This window comes from Mobula birostris, chromosome 31 (assembly GCF_030028105.1).
Source record: "Mobula birostris isolate sMobBir1 chromosome 31, sMobBir1.hap1, whole genome shotgun sequence".
Taxonomy (NCBI): domain Eukaryota; kingdom Metazoa; phylum Chordata; class Chondrichthyes; order Myliobatiformes; family Myliobatidae; genus Mobula; species Mobula birostris.
The window spans coordinates 19,642,088-19,664,504 of record NC_092400.1 but is presented as its reverse complement, the minus strand read 5'-3'; the positions used below and the strand labels follow the sequence as shown (position 1 = coordinate 19,664,504).

The 22,417-nt window shown below is 39.9% G+C and overlaps 1 protein-coding gene across 12 annotated transcripts in view; it reads right to left on the bottom strand.

Annotated features, from left to right (window-relative positions):
• Positions 1 to 22,417, bottom strand: part of kdm2bb (lysine (K)-specific demethylase 2Bb) — a 245,450-nt gene that overhangs the window by 102,322 nt on the left and 120,711 nt on the right. For all 12 annotated transcript variants that reach the window (XM_072247794.1, XM_072247787.1, XM_072247789.1 and 9 more), the window contains one exon: positions 20,816 to 21,291. In XM_072247794.1, the coding sequence (XP_072103895.1) occupies positions 20,816 to 21,291 (476 nt within the window). The remainder of the gene's footprint in view (positions 1 to 20,815; positions 21,292 to 22,417) is intronic.

Below are 22,417 nucleotides of genomic sequence, written 5' to 3'. Positions count from 1 at the left end.
TTGGTGCCCTCCAGCAGCTTTTTTTGTTCCACTGCCCAAGTCCTTTCAAATGACCTAGGCAAACATATATTCCTGCAGAGGCTGCCGGGGAGCAATTATGAATAGGAAGCATGATTGTACAATGGACAATAAATCAAACTTTGTTCAGCAAATTATGCAAATTAAAAATGAATCCTACGAAACCAGTTTAGAGTCAGAGATTATCATCATCATCAGGTGCCATGCCCAATTTGAGCTCTGACTGCCATGGCCCACACACTCCTGTTTCAGGTCAAGTGGATCAGTTCATTGGTATTCATTTCCAGTTCTCTGGCTGCTGTCTCCATCGTCATTTGTCTGTCTTCCTCTTGCTTTCTTCCCTTCAATCTTTCCCATAATAACCATGCATTCTAACTCCTCTTTCCTAATCACATGTCCAATGAAGTTACGTTGCCTTCTCATAATCTCATACATTATTTCTCGTTTTGTGTTTGCTCTGTTCATGACATCCTCGTTAGATATTCGTTTCGTCCATGATATTCTTTGCATCCTCCTCAAAAACCACATCTCTGCTGCTACAATTCATTTCCTCATGTTACTAGATATTGTCCAACATTCTGAGCCATATAACATAACTGCTACTACTACGTCAACTCAGGCCTAGGGGGCCGGCGTCAGGTCAGGTCAGGGCCTTACCTTGCTACTGGTACCACGTAGCCCAGTACTACCTGTCTCGGGCCGGGTTGTTGGCGACTCATCCGGCACACCCCCTGGTGCACTTCAGTTAACCAGGGAGGAGGATGTGTAGGCACCCAGCAGGACTAAAAACAAAACCTGTCAAAGGGCAGATTAACTCTTTGTGAGTCTACGGCCACCTACTGTCTGTATGAGGAGTGGCGCGCCACACAGTCTTTCGTTTTGCGCCTTGTAAGGCATAAGGCATATAACATAACTGGATAAACATAACATTTCAGTACTCTGAGGCTGGTTGTCATGCCTAGTTTAGTATTGGTCAGTATACTCTTCATTCTCATAAAGGTGTCTTTTGCCATCCCTATTCTTCTTTTGAAGTCCAAGTCGCACCTGCCATCTGATGTCACCCAGCTTCCTAAGTAGCAAAAGTTTTTTACTTGTTTTATGTCTTCCCCATTTATTTTCAGCCTACAGACAGGATTCTCCTTCTTTTTGGATATCACCACACATTCTGTCTTTTTGCAATTGATAGATGGACCCATTTTTGCACTTTCTTCAACAATTATATCAATTAAGTTTTGTAGTTCTTCCTCCGTACTTGCAATTAACACGTGTCATCTGCATATCTAAAATTATTGATGTTTTCACCGCCAACTTTGATTCCCAAAATGTCTCTTATTTTTTGTAATACTGTTTCACTGTACACATTAAATAAATCAGGGAGAAAACACACCCTTGTCTAATACCTCACTCGATTTTCGTAAACTGACACTTCTCCATCTATTCTTACAATGGCAGTTTGTTCCCAGTACAGATTTCTGATTAGGCAGAGGTCTTTCGAATCTAGATCTAGAGTTTTCTGTAATATTTCAAATAACTTATTGTGCTTCATTTTATCAAATGCTTTTGTGTAGTTGATAAAACAAACAAATCTTTTTGCACTTGAATAGCTCGTTCTGATAGCATCCTTAAGATCAATATTGCGTTTCTTGTACCTCTGTCTTTCACAAAACCTCATTGTTCTTTGCCTATTTCAGCTTATATCTTACTTTTAGCTCTTGTCATCAAAATTCTTAGAAGTATCTTGGTGATATGACTCATTAAACTTATGGTCCTATGTAATTCACATTCTATTGCTCCAGCTTTCTTAGGAAGAGTGATAAATACTGATTTTTTCATCTCTTCTGGTACTATTCCAGTCTCATAAATGTCATTGATTAAATCAGTAAGTTTTACAATCCATAATCTTCAAGGGCAATAATTTGTTCTATTACTAATTCATCAGGATCTGCTGCCTTTTCTTTCTTCATCTTATTTATTGCATTACGAACTTCAGATTTTAAAATACTTGGACCTTCAATGTTTTTCTTAATTTCTGGTTTTTCGCCTCGATCGTCTTCAAACAATTCCTGAATATACTCAGTCCATCTGTTCATAATCTCATCTTTTTCCATGATAATGGTATTGTCCTTTGCTTTCAAACATCCACCTGAAGAACAGAGGAGCTTTTTACCAGTGATATTCTTGAGTTGTCGATGCAACCCTTTTGGATCAGTAATAGGGATTCTCTCTATTTGCTCACATTCCTGGTTTAACCATTCTTCTTTGGTTTTTTGACATAACCTTTTAACTTTTTTTTAATCTAAGGACTTATATTCTATAGGATTTGCCTTCTTCCATCTCCTTTCTTCCATTAGATTTTTGATTTCATCTGTCATCCATTTATTCTTTGTGCTTTTTTCTTTTTTAGGAATCACTGACTTCGCTGATTCTACCAAGGCATCCTTTAGAGAGTTAAATTTCATTTCTACATGATTGCTATCATCTTCAACAGATTCTATTTCTAGACTTTGAAATCTATTCCTTACTTCAATTGTAAATTCTTCTCTTAAGTTTTCTTCTTTAATTAATTGCAAGTAGTCAAGGGATTGTTCAGGTTTTTGCTTTAGTTCTTTAAGTTTTCCTTTTACATGACATACTACTGGGTTATGGTCACTATTACAGTCTGCACCTGGATATGTTTTGCGTTGAGTCACTGAGTTTCTAAATCTTCAGTTTATAGTAATAAAGTCAATTTGATTTCTAGTGTTATCACCTGGACTTTTCCAGGTCCACAAGCATCTTGGATGGCTTTTAAAGGATGTATTCATAATGACCTGATTATTCATCTTGCACCATTCTACCCATTTCTCACCTCTTTCATTTCTTTCCCCTAGTCCAAATTTTCCTGTGGTATTTCCATCAGCACCTTGTCCTACTTTAGCATTTAGATCTCCCATGACAATAACAATATCTTGAGATTTGCATCCATTCTTTGCTTGTTAAAGTTCTTCATAAAATTTATCTACATTTGTATATCTTCATTTCTTCCATCTGTTGGTGCATATACCTGTATAATTGCTAAATCAAATGGCTGTCCTCTGAATCTAACAAAGAGCATTCTTTCTGATATTGCCCAATGTTCTAAAACACTTTTTGCCATGTTTTCAGCCATAAGAATTCCTACTCCATTAGTACGGGATGTTCCACAAGAATAAACTAGTGTTTTATTTCTAATCTGACATGTTTCAGCACCTATCCAATGAACTTTGCTAATTCCCATGATGTTAGTCTTTAGTCTTTCCATTTCATTTATCACATTGTCCAATCTTCTTGCTTGATATAGGGTTCTTACATTCCAAGTGGCAATAATTTTCTTGTGTTACATGAATTTAATGAGCAGTAGCTTGATGACAGTTGGGGATCCCCTGCTGGCCAGAATCAATCCTACTGAGCGAAACATCTTCAGAGTTGTATGCTGTTGTTGTATGATACATTTTGAGAGTTTGACCGTGGTTTTCTTAGCAAATTGCAACAGTGGTTTGCTATTGCCTACCGTTGGGCGAACTAAAGAAGTCGCCATTTCTCTTCCCAACTATACTATAGCCATTGACATTTGAGGTCCTAGCTCATCTGCCTTCTCCATCATAAGTTCAGTTACTGAACCTGCCGGATCTGCCATTGGCCTTCGCTCGTATCCTGAGCGGGAACCCTTGCAGGTGCTACCGTTCCGGGACAGAGCAGCCATGGGAGCAATGAATGACTAAGGGGTAACTCCACTTTCCCCAAAGCTCTGAAAGTCCCCAATCAGAGCCTCATCACCGGTTGCAGTTTAGAGTCATACCCAGGACTCACAAAGTTATATAACATGGCAACAGGCCTCTTAGGCCAACTCATCTAGGTTGAACAAGATGCAAATCTAACCTGTCCAATTTGTCATACTATCTACCCATGTACCTCCCTAAATGACCTTTAAACAGTCAACTGTACCCACCTCTTTCATTGCCCCTGACAACTTTCTATATACCCATCACCCACTGCGTGAAAAATTTGCCCCTCAGATTCACTTCACATCTTTTACCTCTCACCTTAAATCTATGCCCTCTAGTTTTAGACTCCCCCACTTGGGGAAATGGATGATCATCTATCCTAATTATACTCTTCATGACTTTTACCCCTCAGCCTCCTCCTTCAGTCCAGGGGAAACAGTTCCAGCCTATTCAAGGCCTACAGATCAGGCAGTATCCTTGTGAATCCTTTCTCTGCCCTGACTAGTTAATCACATCTTTATGAGTCTTGGCAAGTTTCACTCCTGGAAAAGTTCAGGCCAAGCTCAAAATGCTATGTGAGGATGAGGGAAAAGACACAAGTGCACAGTGACAAGAAAAAGCAAAACAAAAGACTGGTTCAAGTAATAAGATATCTGCTTTAGATGAAAATGCAGACCAAAAAAAAAAAAAGAGTCCCCCATGGTCCATTCTCCTATCCTATAAGATTTCCTTTTCTTCAACCTGTTACCTCTTTCAGCTATCACTTCCCAGCTTCCTGCTTTATTCAACACTCCTCCAGCCACCTTCCTCCTCACCTGGTTTCAGCCATCACCTGACACTTATACTCCTTCAACACACATCAAAGTTGCTGGTGAACGCAGCAGGCCAGGCAGCATCTCTAGGAAGAGGTGCAGTCGATATTTCAGGCCGAGACCCTTTGTCAGGACTAACTGAAGGAAGAGTGAGTAAGGGATTTGAAAGTTGGAGGGGGAGGGGGAGATCCAAAATGATGGGAGAAGACAGGAGGGGGAGGGATAGAGCCAAGAGTTGGACAGGTGATAGGCAAAAGGGGATACGAGAGGATCATGGGACAGGAGGTCCGGGAAGAAAGACAAGGTGGGAGGGGGGGAACCCAGAGGATGGGCAAGGGGTATATTCAGAGGGACAGAGGGAGAAAAAGGAGAGTAAGAGAAAGAATGTGTGCATAAAATGAGTAACAGATGGGGTACGAGGGGGAGGTGGGGCCTTAGCGGAATTTAGAGAAGTCGATGTTCATGCCATCAGGTTGGAGGCTACCCAGACGGAATATAAGGTGTTGTTCCTCCAACCTGAGTGTGGCTTCATCTTTACAGTAGAGGAGGCCGTGGATAGACCTGTCAGAATGGGAATGGGATGTGGAATTAAAATGTGTGGCCACTGGGAGCTCCTGCTCTCTCTGGCGGACAGAGCGTAGATGTTCAGCAAAGCGGTCTCCCAGTCTGCGTCGGGTCTCGCCAATATATAAAAGGCCACATCGGGAGCACCGGACGCAGTATATCACCCCAGTCGACTCACAGGTGAAGTGTTGCCTCACCTGGAAGGACTGTTTGGGGCCCTGAATGGTGGTAAGGGAGGAAGTGTAAGGGCATGTGTAGCACTTGTTCCGCTTACACAGATAAGTGCCAGGAGAGAGATCAGTGGGGAGTGATGGGGGAGACGAGTGGACAAGGGAGTTGTCCCCCCCTCTCTCTGTGTTCCACAGGGATCGCTCCCTACACAACTCCCTTTATCAGGGAAGGCTTGGAACATGGACTGTTCCATGTAGCCATTGAAAAGGCAGGTATAGCTGGGACTCGTGTGGGTGACTGTGGCTACACCTTGAGTTCGGAGACAGTGGGAAGAGTTAAAAGAAATTGTTGAGTGTGAGGACCAGTTTCGCCAGACAGAGGAGAGTGGTGGTGGTGGGGAATTGATCAAGTTGGTTGTCGAGAAAGTGATGGAGGGCTTTAAGGCCTGCTTGATGGGGTAGAAATGTACAGGGACTGCACATCCATCGTTAAAATGAGGCGATCAGGGCCAGGAAATTGAAAGTTTTTGAGAAGATCGAGAGCACGTGAAGTGTTGTGGATGCGGTTGGAAAGGGGCTGAACTGGGGGGGGGGGGTGGAGGATAAAGTGCAGTCGAGGCATGCAGCCATGTGTTTAGTGAGGTGGAAACAATGGCCCTTCCTGGACAGTCAGGTTTTGGGTAGGAGGTAGAAACAAGCAGTGCAAATTAAATGACTCTTAGGTAGAAGATATAAACTAGTAGTGATGAGTAAGGAAACTACATTTGAGGTTGGTGGCAGTGGATGGGAGATGGCCAGAGTTGATGAGGTTGATAATAATACCGGAGACAATGTCCTGATAGTCCTGAGTGTGGTCCTGAGAGGAGATGTCTGAGAGTTGCTACTTTGCCTCAGCAAGGTAGATGCCAGTCCGCTAGACTACAACAGTACCCTATTTGTGGGTTTCATGGTGAGGACGGGATTTCTGTGGGTTCGATGATGATCTCTGTCTCCATCTCCGGAGACATGATATCTACCAATATCCTTTATAAACCTACCTATTCCCATGGCTGTCTTAACTATACCTCTCCCACATTGTCTCCTGTGAAAATGCTTTTGCTTTTTCTCAATTCCTTTGTCATTGCTGCATCTGTTCCCAGGATGAGGCTTTCCTTTCCAGGACATCCTCCTTCAAAGAATAGGATTTGCCTTCCTCCACCATTGATGCTGCCCTCATCTACATCTCTTCCATTTCCAGGGCATCTGCCTTACCATCTTCTCACCACCTTAATAAAAATAGAGTTCCTCTTGACCACACATACCACCCAATGACCTTCTAACATATCATTCTCTGCAACTTCCACCATTTTCAACAGGACCCTACTGCCAAACACATCTTACCCCATCCTACTCTGTTTTCTGCAGGGGTCGCTCCTTCTGTGATTCCCTTGCCCATTTGTCCCTCCCCACTCATCTCCCTCCTGGCACTTAACGCTGTAAGTGTAAGAAATGCTATACTTGCCCATTCATCTCCTCTCTCACCTCCATTCACTGCTGCAATCATTCCAAGTGAGGCAACACTTTACCTGTGAATCTGCTGGGGTCATCTACCGTATATGGTGCTCCAAATGCAGCCTCCTCAGCACTGGCAAGATGTGATGTAGACTGGGGACTGCTTTGTCGAGCACCTACGCCCCTTCCTCAAAAAGCTGGATTTCGCAGTGACCAACCATTTTTATTCCAATCCTCATCCATGGCCTCCTCTACTGCCATAATGAAGCCTCTCTCAGGTTGTAGGACACCTCATTTTCTGTCTGAGTAACCTCTAACCTGATGGAATGAACATCAATTTCCCCAACTTCTGGTAATTTTCCCCCTCCCTCTTCACTCTGCTATAATTCCCCACTCTGGCCCTCCTCTTACCTCTTCTCCTCACAAGCTTATCACCTCCCCTTGGTGCCACTCCTCCTTCCCTTTCTCACATCCTATTGCTCACTATTCTCTCCTATCAGAATCCATCTTCTCTAACCCTTTACTTTTTCCACCTATCACCTCCCAACTTCCTACCTCATTCTACCTCTCCCACCCACCTGGCTTTATCTATCATCTTCTAGCTTGCATTCCTTCCCCTCTTCCCACTTTCTTATTCCGACTTCTTACCCCTTCCTTTCCTGTCCCAATGAAAGGTCTCAGCACGAAATGTTGACTGTTTATTCACGTCCATAGATGCTGCCTGACCATTTTGTGTGTGCTGAATTCCTCCAGCATTTGCAGAATCTTTAAGTGTTTATATTTTATTTCTTGCTAACTCATTCTCACAATGAATTGTCTCTCTCTTTAGTCATTCAATTCTGCTTCCTAAAACCTTCTCTGTTCTCAGTATTACTCCACATAGCAATGTCATAACCCTTTATTTTTTCTTGTGAATTAATCTAAATTCAAAATAGCATTTATGCTGGAAATCTGAAAAAAACAAAAAAAAAGCCATTTGGAACAGTAACACTTTTTTCCTCACAGGTGCTACCAGTATTTCTTGTTAACCTACTATCACCATTTTATTTGCTTTTCTTAACCTCTTGACAGATCACCACTACTAAATTTATTCCATGTAATAAAAATACACTTGTTCATCTAAAACTGAAAGAGGTGGATACAAATAAGAGTAGTTTTTGATTGTGTGATGGTTACAATTACTATATGAACCAATCCCTTCAAATAGGCTGAGAGAATCTTGCAACACATACGAAATGCTGGAGGAAGTCAGCAGGTCAGGCAATAACTATGGAAATGAATGGACAGTTGATGTTTTGGGCCAAGACCCTTCTTCAGTACTGAGAAGGAAGGGGGAAAGACACTAGAATAAAAAGGTAGGGGAGTGAAAGGAGGCTAGCTGGAAGGCGATAGGTGAAGCCAGCTGGGTGGGAAAGGTCAAGGGCTGGAGAAGAAGGAATCTGATAGGAGAGGAGAGTGGACAGTAGGAGAAAGGGAAGAAGGAGAGGACCCAGGGGTAAGTGATAGGCAGGTGAGAAGAGGTAAATGGTCAGAGTGTGGAAGAGAGGAAGCAGGGGATTTATTTACTGGAAGGGGAAGTCGATATTCATGCCATCAAGTTGGAGGCTACCCAGGCAGAATATAAGGTGTGGCTCCTCCACTCTGAGGGTGGTCTCATCATGGCACAAGAAGGTCATGGGCCAACATGTCAGAACAAGAATTGGAATTAAAATGGAAAGTTCTGCTTATGGTGATGGAGCAGACATCAGGGTGTTCATTGATTGGGTGGATCCATTGCCTCAACTATGAGAAGCAAAGCAGTGCAATAGTCATTTTTCACATCATGATATTAGATATTCTTGATTCAATGTCCAGCAGCTTGGTGCTACTCCTGCAACAACTTTGATAGATTACTTTTCTAAAAATGTAATGGCAATATCTACATTTATAATACCACCTTACCATGCCCCACACTATACAAGAGAGAACCCACTAATATCAAATGATTATTTTGAAGACATTCTGCAAATGAGGCACCCAATTGGCACACAGTAAATTACTGAACTACCAGACCCCTCTCTGCCCCCAAGAAAACATTGCCATTTAGACCCATCTCAGTATGTGGTTGGATTTCAGTCTAACACTTCAGAAGATGTCAACTTTTTCAGTGAATTTATGGCTTGGATCAGAAGCTCAAAGATCATTGTTAGGTACTGACTTGGAACAATCTGATTCCAAATCAAGAGTGACAAACTAATTAAGCTATTCATCAGTTTTACATCTTCCTCTTTTCCTTGCGCTTTCTAGTCACTCTAAATATGTCAGGCAGTGTGTGCTAACTTATGAAATCAAGCAGGTGCATTAAACTTATAACATGACAGAATTTTGGCTAGGTGAAACTAAAGAAAAGAGCAAAACAAAAATCTCAAACAGATGATACAAAATTCTGAACTTGTACAAAAATAATACAGGACAAAGAATTTTCATCTCAGCAAGCTCTTAAACCAAGTAGCTAATTTAAGTTTATTCTGCACAGGCATACAAAGCAACACAGAAAACAGGCAAAGATTACCAAAGTCCGAAAAATAACTTTGGAATGTCTTTACTCATGAAATGCACGAAGCAGCAACAAGTGTAGAGAACAAGAGGTTCATATCTTAGAATTTCTGTGTAAAATTTATAGTTTAAATGAGAAAATAAATGCAAGTATAATGAACAAAACCACGAGAAAGTCTGCAGATGCTGGAAATCCAAAGCAACACACACACAAAAGGCTGGAGGAATTCAACAGGTCAGGCAGCATCTATGGAAATAAATAAGGAGTTGACGGTTCAGGCCAAGACCCTTCATCAGGATTTCAAGTATTTTGTGTGTCGCAAGCATAATAAAATTCTGGAGAATGACTAATGCAAGTACTGACAGTATCAGTTTTATGTCCAAAGCAGCTTCTGGGAATATTCCAAGTCTATCCACAGCATGATACCTTATTTGATACATTTGACTTCAGTGGCACTGCACTATTTAAATAAATCCAAATTACAAAGGGAGATGCTCTCTATTTTATTTAGAACCATTCTTCCTTTGATAGCTGGTAGTTTTCTTACAGCTTTCTTGAAACAATTTATACTAAACTTCAGTAACTAATTATTAACGGGGAACAAGCAGCTTTAATTCTTTCCATTACAAATCAGGACATTCAACCATTGTATTATGGGCAACTTTGTTCCAAATGCTGCCCAGGTAACTGAGCATCCTTCTGCTTCAGTCGCTTATTTTCCTCTTCATCCTCAGTTTTGTATGTCCATTCGTCTGTCTCTCCTTGGGATTTTCTCTCCGCCTTACCCTCAGCAACATTCCTGAGCATTCCACATACACGCTTTTTGCCAATCCAGTCATTATCACATTGCAGTCCGTGGCAGTATGGTGACACAAACTTTCTGTTAGGTTTCCTATGGAACAACACCGAATGTAAAGTGCTTTGGGACATCTTGACAGTGAAGTGTAAGGCAATATATAAACATGTCTTCTTTGCCTGAGTTATTATATCAGTTGGCTGCTTAAAAGCTTTTTTGCTGCATGTACTTTGTCAAGTGGCTGTTTAATGGAGCAAACAGTAAGAGGTTTAACATTCTGAAGGATAAACCTAAGAAACTGCTGCCATGGTAACAGAGAAAATATTGGGGTGGTCATAGTAGCTTTGCTCAATGTGAAGAAGTGTCTTATTTCATCCTAATGTTCTCTGACACTCTTAAAAAAAATATCTGTAGACTACTAATTCCAATTTATCACATGGATATCACCGTGTTAGTGATCAATTGCTTTATACCACAAATGCTTCAGGATGGTGAAGTTAGCACACAGGGCTCACTGGAGAACCACGTTCAAGTTTAATACAGGTTTTGTTGCCTGTAAATACCAACTGTCCAAGACCAATGGAGCAATGGCTGTTGGGTATCAAAACCTATACCCCTGTGCTCGGGTTGGATCAGGCTGGGCTGAATCTTTACAAATTAAATTACAAAGTGATTGCTGCTGTTGGAAAAACGTGAATGCCTGCAACTATGTGGAAGAACCCAGGTCACACAGAAAACGGTCGAAGAAAATAACTTCTCAACGTATGGCTTAACTGTACTGCTTAGGTTCAAAGATCAAAAGAATTAAGTCCTCAGACTTGGTTAGGATAGGAATCAGTTTAGCTAGTTCACCCTTTATCAGTCCCTTCTAAATAAGTGGTGAATCAGCAGAGCTTCTTATGATTATTGATTGCCCTTCTCTTCCCTAGTTGATGTTTACATATTCTGAACATCCTAGAAGTTTAAGCATTGAGCAAAAAACAGACAGCTGCAGGAACATAGCATCAGTGGAGGCAAACGGATGTTCAACATTCCAGGCTGAGACACATGAATCAAAGTTTTAACTGCTTACACTGTGAATTCTTTCAGAACAAGACATTTTTTTTTGCTCTATCTTCCCTAATATGCACAGGCTGGCTTTGAGGTGGCTTCATGGAGCACTCCTTTTTTTCTTCCAGAATAATCTTGTTGGTTACACTACAAAGCTTGCAAATTCATCATGCAAGTCCTCAAGGGTTCCATTTAAGAAATATGTGATCTTTAGTTCAACAACTCATTTGTCATCTAGCTCATCAATAGCGTAAAAGCTTGCCTACTTAGAGGTTCAATAATCATCGGTCAACTACAGCCAAGGAGCAGAGTTTTTTACATTCTAGTCTAAACTCAACTTTGCCCAACATCTTTCAAAAAATTCTCAGTCATTAGATAACGGCAGAATAGTTTTAAGAGAAAAAAATCTCTACATACATAAGCTACATCAAAACTACCGATATCAGTGGTGGAAAATTACACAGTCCATCTATCTTCATTTAGCCTTCTTACTGATTGCCTCATACATCAGTGCCAAGTAGAAACACAGATGTTTTTAAACCTTTCAATGGTCTTAGGTTATCCCAAAATGTTTTGTAACGGTGAAATAATTCTTGGAAGTATAGATAACATAACAATCAAACTGCACCCAATAATCTCTTACAAATAAATCTGTTTATCTTATGCAATTTACTTGGTGATAAAATTATGAACAATGCACCAGGGACCCATTGTCCTGATCTTCAAAAATAATGCTATGAGATCCTTTTTATTCACACGAAAGAGCAGACACATGCTAGGTTTAAAACTCATTTGAATGATAACACATTTGACAATGCTGCCTTCCAACCAGTAAGCTGGATTATTGTGCTTAAGTATCTCGAGTGGGAATTGAAACCACAAGCTTCTGATTCAGAAATAAAAGTGCAATCAACTGAGCTGTAGCTGGCCATTGATGAAGTAATATAATCATAAGAAATTATAGAACTAAATGATGATTGACTTTTATGTTTCCAGTATAGAATCAATAGCTATTTTACAAATTATTCTTCCAAGAAATTCAGTGGCTAGCGACCTGGGAAGCTTCAAGAATCCAATAACTGTACCCAACTTTAAGTTACTTAAATAATTTACGAAACATTGCAAAATTAATCTGCGTTCTCTTCAGAAACTGAATCAGCTTAAGAAAATAAAGGAGACAATATTGTGAAATGTACAATTTTAAAAAACAAATTCCTTTTTAAACCCTAGTTTGATCCTGGGTCTATCTACACTGCAGTGTTGCCTAAAATGATAGGCTCCCTCATGAGGTGCCAGATTTAAAAAGCATAAATTCTCAATTGGAACTCCATTGTGTGTATCAGCTGAGATGTTTTATGCAAGGGTACAGTAGAAGCTGATTTGCCAATAGTTACTAGATTAAAAGGGAGAAAACTGGCTAGGAGAAGCAATCATATACATTGTTCAGTGACCTATCAAGGACCGCATCAAGCACAATTGTGAATCCTCACTTCGAATCTTAAATACAGCTGAACAACAACCTTCTGGACAAAGCACATTGTACCCCCTACAATGAATCGAAAGTAGAAAAAAATCTATGGATAAAAGTGACAAGAATCAGCTATAAATCAAGTAAGGAGTTTCTTGCACACACACTATGTTATTGATATGTTATTGATTGTGAGTGCAATAGTTTTTCTTGTATTCCAGGATATCCTAAAAAGGAGAGCACCAAAAGTTTTTTTAATATATGAATTTCATCAATACCGACCAATAAAACCCCAGATTTAAGGCCAGGTCTATCTGGGATGGGTTCTCAGCCTCGGTTAAAATATAAAGTACTGCAGCGGGACTGAGTTAGAACAAAATCATCCAGACATCTCACTCCTGCATGCATGCATGAAAGCAAATACATAGCTGCAAGTCTGGATGGTTCAACCCATTTACAATCATTTGGGAAAAAGCTTTCTGCTAGATATAATTTAGCTCCAAAGAGTAAGGTGTGATCTTAATGAGAAATTCACAATTCTGATAGGAACTGACAAGGGGAATGCTGTCTCCTTCACGAAGAAGAAATTCCTTTAAGAAGAGGAGTAAGGGCCGGCTGGAGGCGCAACGACATCGGCGCCAGACCCAGCAGCGGAGGTTCCAGGGTTCGAAACCAGTCAGGTCCGCGCCCGAGTACGCTTTCCATCCGTGCCAGGTTAAGTGTCGAGACCGCAATTCGACCTCGTAAAATAAAGGGAAAATGCTGCGAAAATGTCTGTGTGAGGAGTGGCGCGCCACACAGTCACTCTCTTGCTCCGTGCCTTGTGAAATGCCATGAAAAACCCATCATCACGGACGCACACCCAGATACGCAGGCACACATGCACAGACTTGCACGCATGCAGGCACACGCTAAAAAAAAGACTAAAATTTTTGAAATGCTCCATCTTAGAGGGCTGGAAATCACCACTGAGTATCTTCAATACTGAGGTCAACATGTTTTTGGACACAATGTGATTCAAAGGATCTGCAGGGCCCTACCAAAAAAAGTAGAATTGCAGTACAACATCAGCCACAAACCTATGTATCTTATAGACTTGCATATCTTCCCATGCTTTAAGGAAACGTACGGCTTCACAAATTGAGAACTGTTTTCTGGGCATCATAATTGATTAATTAGCAAAATTAAACAAAAGATACAAGAAAATAATTTTTTGATTCATATTCACTTAATCCTCCAAGTTCACTGTTGGCGGAATCTCAGATGGTGACAAGAGGATGTACAAGAGTGAGATATACCAGCTTAGTTGAGTGGTGTCGCAGCAAGACCTTGCACTCAACGTCAGTAAAAGCAAAGAATTGACTGTGAACTTCAGAAAGGGCAAGACAAGGGAACACAAACCAATCCTCATAGAAGGATCAGAAGTGGAGAGAGTGAGCAATTTTAAGTTCATAGGTATCAACATCTCTGAGGACTTAACCTGGTCTCAACATATTGATGCAGCCATAAAGAAAGCAAGACAGCGGCTACACTTCATTAGGAGTTTAAGGGGAATTGGTACATCACCAAAAACACTTGCAAATTTCTACACATTTACTGTGGAAAGTATGTATATAAAACTTACTGTAATTTGTTTTTTTCTATATTATGTATTGTACTGCTGCCACAAAGTTAACAAGTTTCACGACATATGCCGGTGATATTAAATCTCATTCTGATATTACATCAAATCATGCTTTGTTGCCATTTGATGAGGCCTAACTCAATTTACAAGCCAGATTTGCTGATCTGAGTGTCAGAAGACTATCATGTTTCTCTACGATTGTTTCATGTAATGCAGACTGCTCCTTCAGACAGAAAAACCTGCCATGCTCATGTTCTCAATTAAATTTATGTATGTTATGTTGAAGTTGTATAGGATGTTAGTAAGACCTGATTTGGAGTATCGTGTGCAATTCCAGTCACCTACCGACAAGAAAAATCATAAGATTGCGTACAGAGAAAAATTACAGGCATGTTGCTGGGACATGAGAATCTGAGTGAAAAGAAAAGGCTTAATAGGTTAGAACTTTATTCCCTGAAGTGTAGGAGAATGAGGGGAGATTAAATAGTTGTACAAAATTACAAGGGGTATAGATAGGGTAAATGCAAGAAGGCGTTTTTCCATTGAGGTTGGCTGGGACTAAAACTAGAGGTCATGGGTTAAGGGTGAAAAGTGAAATATTTAAGGGGAACCTAAGAGGGAAAACTCTTTGCTCAAGAGGGTGGTGCAAGCGTGGGATGAGCTGCCAGTGGAAGCATTGGATACAGGTTCATTTCAATACTTGGCAGAAATTTGGATAGTTGGGGTATGGAGGGCTATGATCCATGTATGGGTCTATGGGACTAGGCAAAATAACAGATCATCACAGAGCACTACAGCACATAAACAGGCCCTTCAATCCATTTAGTCTATGACTATGGCTCTATGAAACAAGGGAAGCAGGTTGCCAAGCCCAAGCACATTACAGCTCTTAAACAAGGAAGGGAAATGTTACCGGGGAGTTTCTCTTCATACTTTCTTCTCTACATCAATCAGACGAAAAGATTGACAAAGTTTTGATACTCAAGATGCATATCAGTTTTACTATATACTGATCCATACTGACTGCTTACAAATCTCTCTGGTTTTAAAAATCTAATTTAATAAACAATTCCCTCACACATTTCAAATATGTTCGATTTTAAATGTTAGTTTTGTCACTGAAACAAGAGATTCTGCAGATGCTGGAAATCTCGAGAAACGCAAACCGAAGGCTGGAAAAATTCACCAAGTCAGGCAGCATCTGTGGAGGGGAATAAAGAGATAACATTTCTGCTGAGATCTTCACTCCCCACCCCCCTCCACTCTCTATTATTTCAACTTCTACCTTATACTCATCTGCCTGTTTAAATGTTCTCAGTAAAAATTGTATTGCAGAATCTTTGATCTGACTGGCAGCTCAGTCTACTTGCCAGCATTATTGCTGTTGAATGATATCTAACCCTAAGCAACATTAGATAACAAGAGATTAGTGCTATCAAGATCACAAGCTGTGTTGTAATTTGTTTTCTTTATAGTCAGCCCCAAATACTATTAGCTTGAGTCTTAATTGCAAAATATAGCTTTAATACCTTTAAGTTTTGGCCTTAGTTAATTGGTTGATTGATTACCTTCGGTGATTGCATTTCTGAACTTTCAAAATGTCTCTGGCTAGGTACAATGTGGTATACTACTTTATAAAATATATATGATACAAGTCATAAAATCATAGAAACATACAGCATGGAAACAGGCTGTTCGGCCCAACTCGTTCATACTGACCTGCACCCACTCTTCCGTATAAATCCCATCAACAAGCACTTGGTCCATAGCTCTTTAAGACAAAGTGATTCAAGTGCTCATCTTGACACTTCTTAAATACTGTCATCAGCCCATCTTCAACCACACTCTCAAGCAGTGCATTTCAGGTACTTACCACTTTCTGGGTGAAGTCGTCCCTCACGTTCCCTTCTAAGTCTCTTCCACGCTAAACCTATGACCTCCATAGCTTTATCTACCTCTGATATGGAAAAATTTTTCCTGTAGTCTACCTCTTATTCACTTCCCCTCTTAACCTCCACCACTCCAAGGAGAACAAATTACTAGTTTCTCCAGCATCTCCTCATAACTGAACTGTTCCATCCCAAGCGACATTCTCCTGTACCTCTTCTCCAAGCCCTGTTGCACTCAAGAACACATCCTGGGTTTGATAAGAAGTTGATAACCTTCTCATTAAAGGGATCTTGATTATGGTACAGCCTCTGTATAAAGCAGGGGTTCCCAATCTGAGGCCCATGGATCCCAGGCTTAACAGCATTGGTCCATGGCAAAAAAAAAAGGTTGGGAAACCTTTGCTTTATATAAAGCAAAGACCACAGTCAATTTCAGAGTGATCAAAAGAAGCCCTTTCTTTTTTTTTTTTTTTTTAAAAAAAATCAGTTTTCCTGCAGAAACACAAGAGATTCTGCAGAAACTGGGTATCCAGAGTAACAGAGAGCTCTCCATAGATGCTGCCTGACCTGCTGAGTTTCTCCAGCATTTTGTGTGTGTTACTCTAGGTTCACTGTCATTCAAGGCATGGAAACCCATTTGGAGAATGTGTCTGCATATCATGGACATTTAAAATATAATGGAATTTATCTGGATAGGAAATGGCAACCAAGTCTGGTGAGATGGAAAGCAATACTGATGTCGTGAGTACCTAAGCACTCACAGCCAGTACTCAAAGACTGTGGCCAAGTACGTCCTTGTGCAAAGTCCCTAGTTCAGCTTGGTTAACTGCTCAGTACATCTAGAATATTATGTCAATTACTGGTTTTCATACACGTCAAGATTTAAGGGCCCTAAAAAAAATCTTACCCATCACTATGAATCAAGAAATCAACAGTTTAAATCTTAAATTCCAGGAGATGACTAGACATGAATAAAAATTCACTAGATGTACATGGGCTTAGTCAAAATCAGCAGGCACACAGATCTTCACCTATAGTTTCCCTTCTAGAGTGTACCACCAGACTGATTTGGAACCCCATCACTACTCCTTTATTGTAACCAAGTCTAAATATGGCATATCCACACTCACAACAACAGAATGACTGCAGCAGGTCAGGGAGCAGAGTCATCACTAGAATTGGAAAGGTGGCTTTGCTGGCGATGCTGACCAAAAGTAAATAACTAGAATTTCAGTAGTTAAGTTTGAGGAACTGAAGGGACAGACTGTAAAAATTGAGTACATATAGAACTAGGAAGACATCAGTAGAAATGTGTTTTCTCTGAGCACCTTTTGAAATGTGTAACTTCGTATTTCAAAACAAGTGAAAACATTTCAAAAATCCTTCACTGCTTGTAAAGTGCTCTGGGCTGCCTGGAAGACAAATCTGTCCTTTCTTCCTTTGAATAATCAACTAAAGACAGCAGATAGTTTTTGAAGACGACCCAATATCAATGCCTAGTGGGCATTATGCTTTTTGATGCACCTCATGATCATTGCCAATTCCCAGAATTCATCGTTAGTCACATTTCAGTTCCAAATGGAGATTCACAGAATTTCCAAACCTGGCAGATGTTTTTCACCATTATGATTTTCAGGTACTTTCCACGGCAGTAATTAACTGTTCATGAATGGAGAGCAACAGAGCAATTAAGTTAGGTGCAACGTTTTGAATGGGGAAAATTCATCATGTTAGATGGTACTTTGTGGGCTATCTTTTTCAGCTGTGCCTCACTTGGAACAGTTTGTGACAGAAATCATGACACAATTCCAGCCAAGCTGTGATCTGAGCAACTCTAAGTTGATTAAAAATCAATTTACAAATCACCACCCTCCCAATACTTCTGAAGATTCCCTACTAAACAGAATAACCATTTGCAAAATATGCCATGAGCACCTTTTTCACTGAACAAAAATGACTACAATGACTGACATCTTCCATTAGCATCTCAAATCTGTTTCTACTGCCAACCATAGTTTCTGATCTTGTGATTCCCATGTCTTGTCACCAGAGTACCTCTAACTAAGATGTGAAACTGAAGTGAGCAGAATTCAGAAGAAACCTCTTCTACATTCCAGCTAGATGGAAGGGGATCACTTTATAAAGTCACTGTAGTCAATTACACACGAACAGTAGTTTTGATGAGATAGCTACAAAGTGAAAATATACAGAGAAAAATCTCTTACCCTTCTGAAAAAGTTACTGTTGCTTAGATAGGTATATTAGAATCTAAGAGACTGAATGTAAAAAAAAAAATTGAGTCATCTAAAGAGGGGTAGAAATCTAATGTTTAAGATGCAGAAAGTTAAAAACACAATTGGACTGTTTAAAACTGTGTCTGAGATCAGTACTGAAGAGAACATGAAATATAAATAGAACAGGTTACAGACCTAGACAAGCAGTATAATTTTAAAATCAAGGTATGACTAGAACAAATACAATTTTAGCTTTGTTATCATAGGGGCAATTGGTGAATAAATCTTGGTGTAAGTTAGGCTGCAGGCAATAGAGCTATGAATGTTGGTGTTTATGGCAGGTTTTGAGATGTGAGGCTGGTCAGGAAAGCAATGGAAAAAAAAACTGAGTTCAGAAGCAACATGGGTGGAAGATTCGGTAGCAGTGAGATGAGGCAGGGGTGGAAATGAGCAAAGTTACCGTGATGCAATGGATGTGTGGTGGAAGCTTACGTTAAAAAGAATGTCAAAGATATAAAAAATCTGGTTTAGCACCAGACTGTAGCAAAGTTGATGACCATGGAAAGGAGCTTCTGGCATAGACTTTTAACATTGAATTCATTTTTTTTTTTTTTTTTTTTTTTTTTTTTTTTACAATGTTTATTTAGAAGAAATGCCAAAGGGAGAATGAAGAACTTTGACAAGCAATAATAAATCAGAGCATTAAAGGCAGAGTGTGCAACAGATGAAAGATTGAAATTGGGAGACTGTATTATCCTTCTCCACTGTTTGCTGATGTTCCAAAAACACTTACTTCATACATATTTAACAACAAAACTTATAATTTACTTCCGGCATTTTCTAGTTTTGCTCCTATAAAGGATGCTGTGTTACTTTCTGTAAAGAATTTGTCCATGGAGACAGTGAATGCCTATCTTTATGCAAGCAGGCATCCATTGGTTTCATCAGTCCGGGTGAATTCCAGGTGGCTATCTACTCCGGTTGGCCATCACATCGCACACCAATATCGTGCAAAACTTGTAGTAGTAGTAGTAGACACCAAATCATACCAAGTTACTGCGTTATCTAAGACACTGGTGATTTTCTGGATTAGCCACTAACTTCAAACTGGTCTGAAGCAACAGGAGTGGAAAATATAATTTACAGCTGGAAGCTTGTGTAGCTGATCAAAGATGAAATTACTATCCACTCCGCAAGGGCTACTGCAAACATCTGCTTGTGCGGCATGCTGAAATCAGTACAATATTAAAAGCCTTTATTAACAAGCAAGATAACAGGTGCATTTTCACCTAAAGTTATGGATAGGGACAGGAGAATAAAAGCCCCCAATTCTCTGATAATTTGGAAACTAGCTTTGAAATTTCTCTTAATCATATTTTCAGTAACTGGTATAACTTCAGCATATAGCATATTAATTTGCTCATTGCAAATTGCTCATTTTTGTAAACCAAAGATATCCAGGGGGCATTAATACCTCCAAGAAGATCACAACCTTGTGGTAGGATTTGGAGGCGTGCATACCGCAATGACCCGGGGAGCTACGTTGGCTGGAGTTGGGGCTTTATGCTTTGGCTCTTGGTAGGGTCAACATTGCCAGACAAGTCAAAGGGTAAAGGTCAAACTAAGAGTGGCCCACTGGTCCTCCAGGTTCGGGGGTTCAGCTCAAGACAAACAAGCCTGACTGGTAACACAGAATTGTTATGGAAACAGCATTGAAGAATCCTTCTATATCCATGTGCAACAGTATGGACAGACACAGAGATGGAGACCTTCATTGCTGCTCTAAACTCCGGCAGCATAACAGGTGGTAAGTAAGTAAGTAAGTAAGAAGAATGACAGGTTACGAAGGCTATCCCACAGATAAGATATAACCTGACCAAGTGATAGCATAGGCTCAATGGTGTTGATTGTTTACTCTCACAAGGCATTTGTACGAAACAGTAAAGTCACACTTAGCTAAGAACTGCACAGGGTTTAACAGTAAGCCACCATTGTTTCCCTCAATTATAAAATACCCCTGAAAAGTATACATCCTCAACAGTATTAAATAAGAATTCCACTGTATACAAGTCAGATGCATCTCTTCAAACTACTCTTGCAGTAAGGGACAACACTTTTACAACCATCTTTAGTATACTAATGGGGTTTTCTTAATTATCTCTCCCAGATTAACTCTCCTGTATCAAATTCATGGAGCTATTACAGGAATTTTGTATTCATTTTGTCAATCTTCAAAGATAACTGACAAATTAAGCTTTAAACTTAATCAAACTTAGAATGATATCATTAGCAAAATATAACCCACAACACAAAATATACACCACATAATCAGAAATGATGGCAACTTCCATTTGAATAAAACTGCTTCCTAACTGGCTGAATGACTGCGTCAAGGCCTCTGAAAATTTTACAAAACTAACCTTCATATCTTCCAGAAGGGCATAAGGATCTTCTATTCCTTCAGGGACACATTTCTTGTTCTCTGGTAGGGATTCCAGTTTTTCCACAAGTGCCTTTAACCCTTTCAGTTCAAACTCAGTCAGGTGAATCCATTTGTTAGACCCCTCAGATACTGGCTGAGAGGGGTCAGGAGATCCGCTTGGGGTCTTTGGGCAGTCTGTCAGCATTGGTGACTTAGTACTGTCGTTTGAGTCATTAGATAAAGTCCGCTTTAAATGCCTCATCGGTTTCTGTGTCTTTCCAGTGCTATCGTTTCCTTCTGAATGTGCACTGCCTGGAGAAGGCAAATCATCATCAAATCCTTTCGTGTTTTGAGTGCTCATTTTATCTTTTGTCTCATCTTTCTCCTCCTTGACATGCATATCAGAAGACTCCTCATCCATGTCGAGTCGGGAATCTGATGAAGGACTCTCTGTATTTGGTTTCTTCTCTGTATCTGAGAACATTTAAATTCTAATGTAAGATGTCAAAATTAATTGAGAAAAGGAAAATATCTTATTAATATTAAAACACAATGATAGGCAATTACTATAAGGAATTTAGAAACAAAATTAAAACCACAAATTCCAGTACATTCAGGGCAACGTGCCTAAGCCACTCAAAGACAAAAATACTTGGGCTAATGCCACTTGCCTGGTTGTAGTCTTCAGTGTTGGAGATCATGGCATTTCAAGTGCTTGTACCATGAGTTAGTAACAAGGATTTCTGTAATATGTTCCTTTTGGCACAATGGTGCAAGTGCCTGCCACTCTTTAGGTGGTAAAAAATTCCTTAATTTCCCTCTAATTTTCTTACCAATCAGTTTAAATACATGACTCCTTCTCTTATCAATTAGCTTAATTACTGACTTTCCTGCTAAAGGAAACTAATCTTATCTAGGTCTAGACCCACCCCCAGATTTTAAATAAATTAATTTAATATATAAAATCATATGATTCACATCTATTAAATCTCCTTAAGACTTTGGGCAAAACAACGCATTTCTGCTCTGTCATTTCATCATAGCTGATTTATTATCCCCTTCAAGCCCATTCTCATGTCTTTTCGCCGCAACCTTTGACGCCCTTACTAATCAAAAACCTATCAACCTCAGCTTTCAAGACACTATAACTTGGCCTTCATAGCTGTCCGTGCCAATGCATTCCACAGATTCACCACCCCCTGGTATTAGACTCACCCGTTATACGAAATATCCTTTCCACATCCACCCCATCTAGGCCTTTCAATTTTCCATAGGTTTCAATGAGATACCCCCATCATTCTCCTAAACTCCAGTGAGTGCAGAATCGGAATCAGGTTTAATATCATCGGGCGATGTCGTAGAATTTGTTGTTACACAGCAGCAATACAATGCAATACATAAATAAAAAGCTCTAAATTATAGTAAATACACAAACACACATACATACCTATGCATACACACATACACGATTGATATTATTTATATATGATTTTTTATAGAAAAAGTAGAATTAAATAAATAGTGTGAAAAGAGAAAAAAGTGAGGTAGAGGGTAATAGTAGGTTTAATATCCATTCAGAAATCAGACGGTAGAGGGAAAG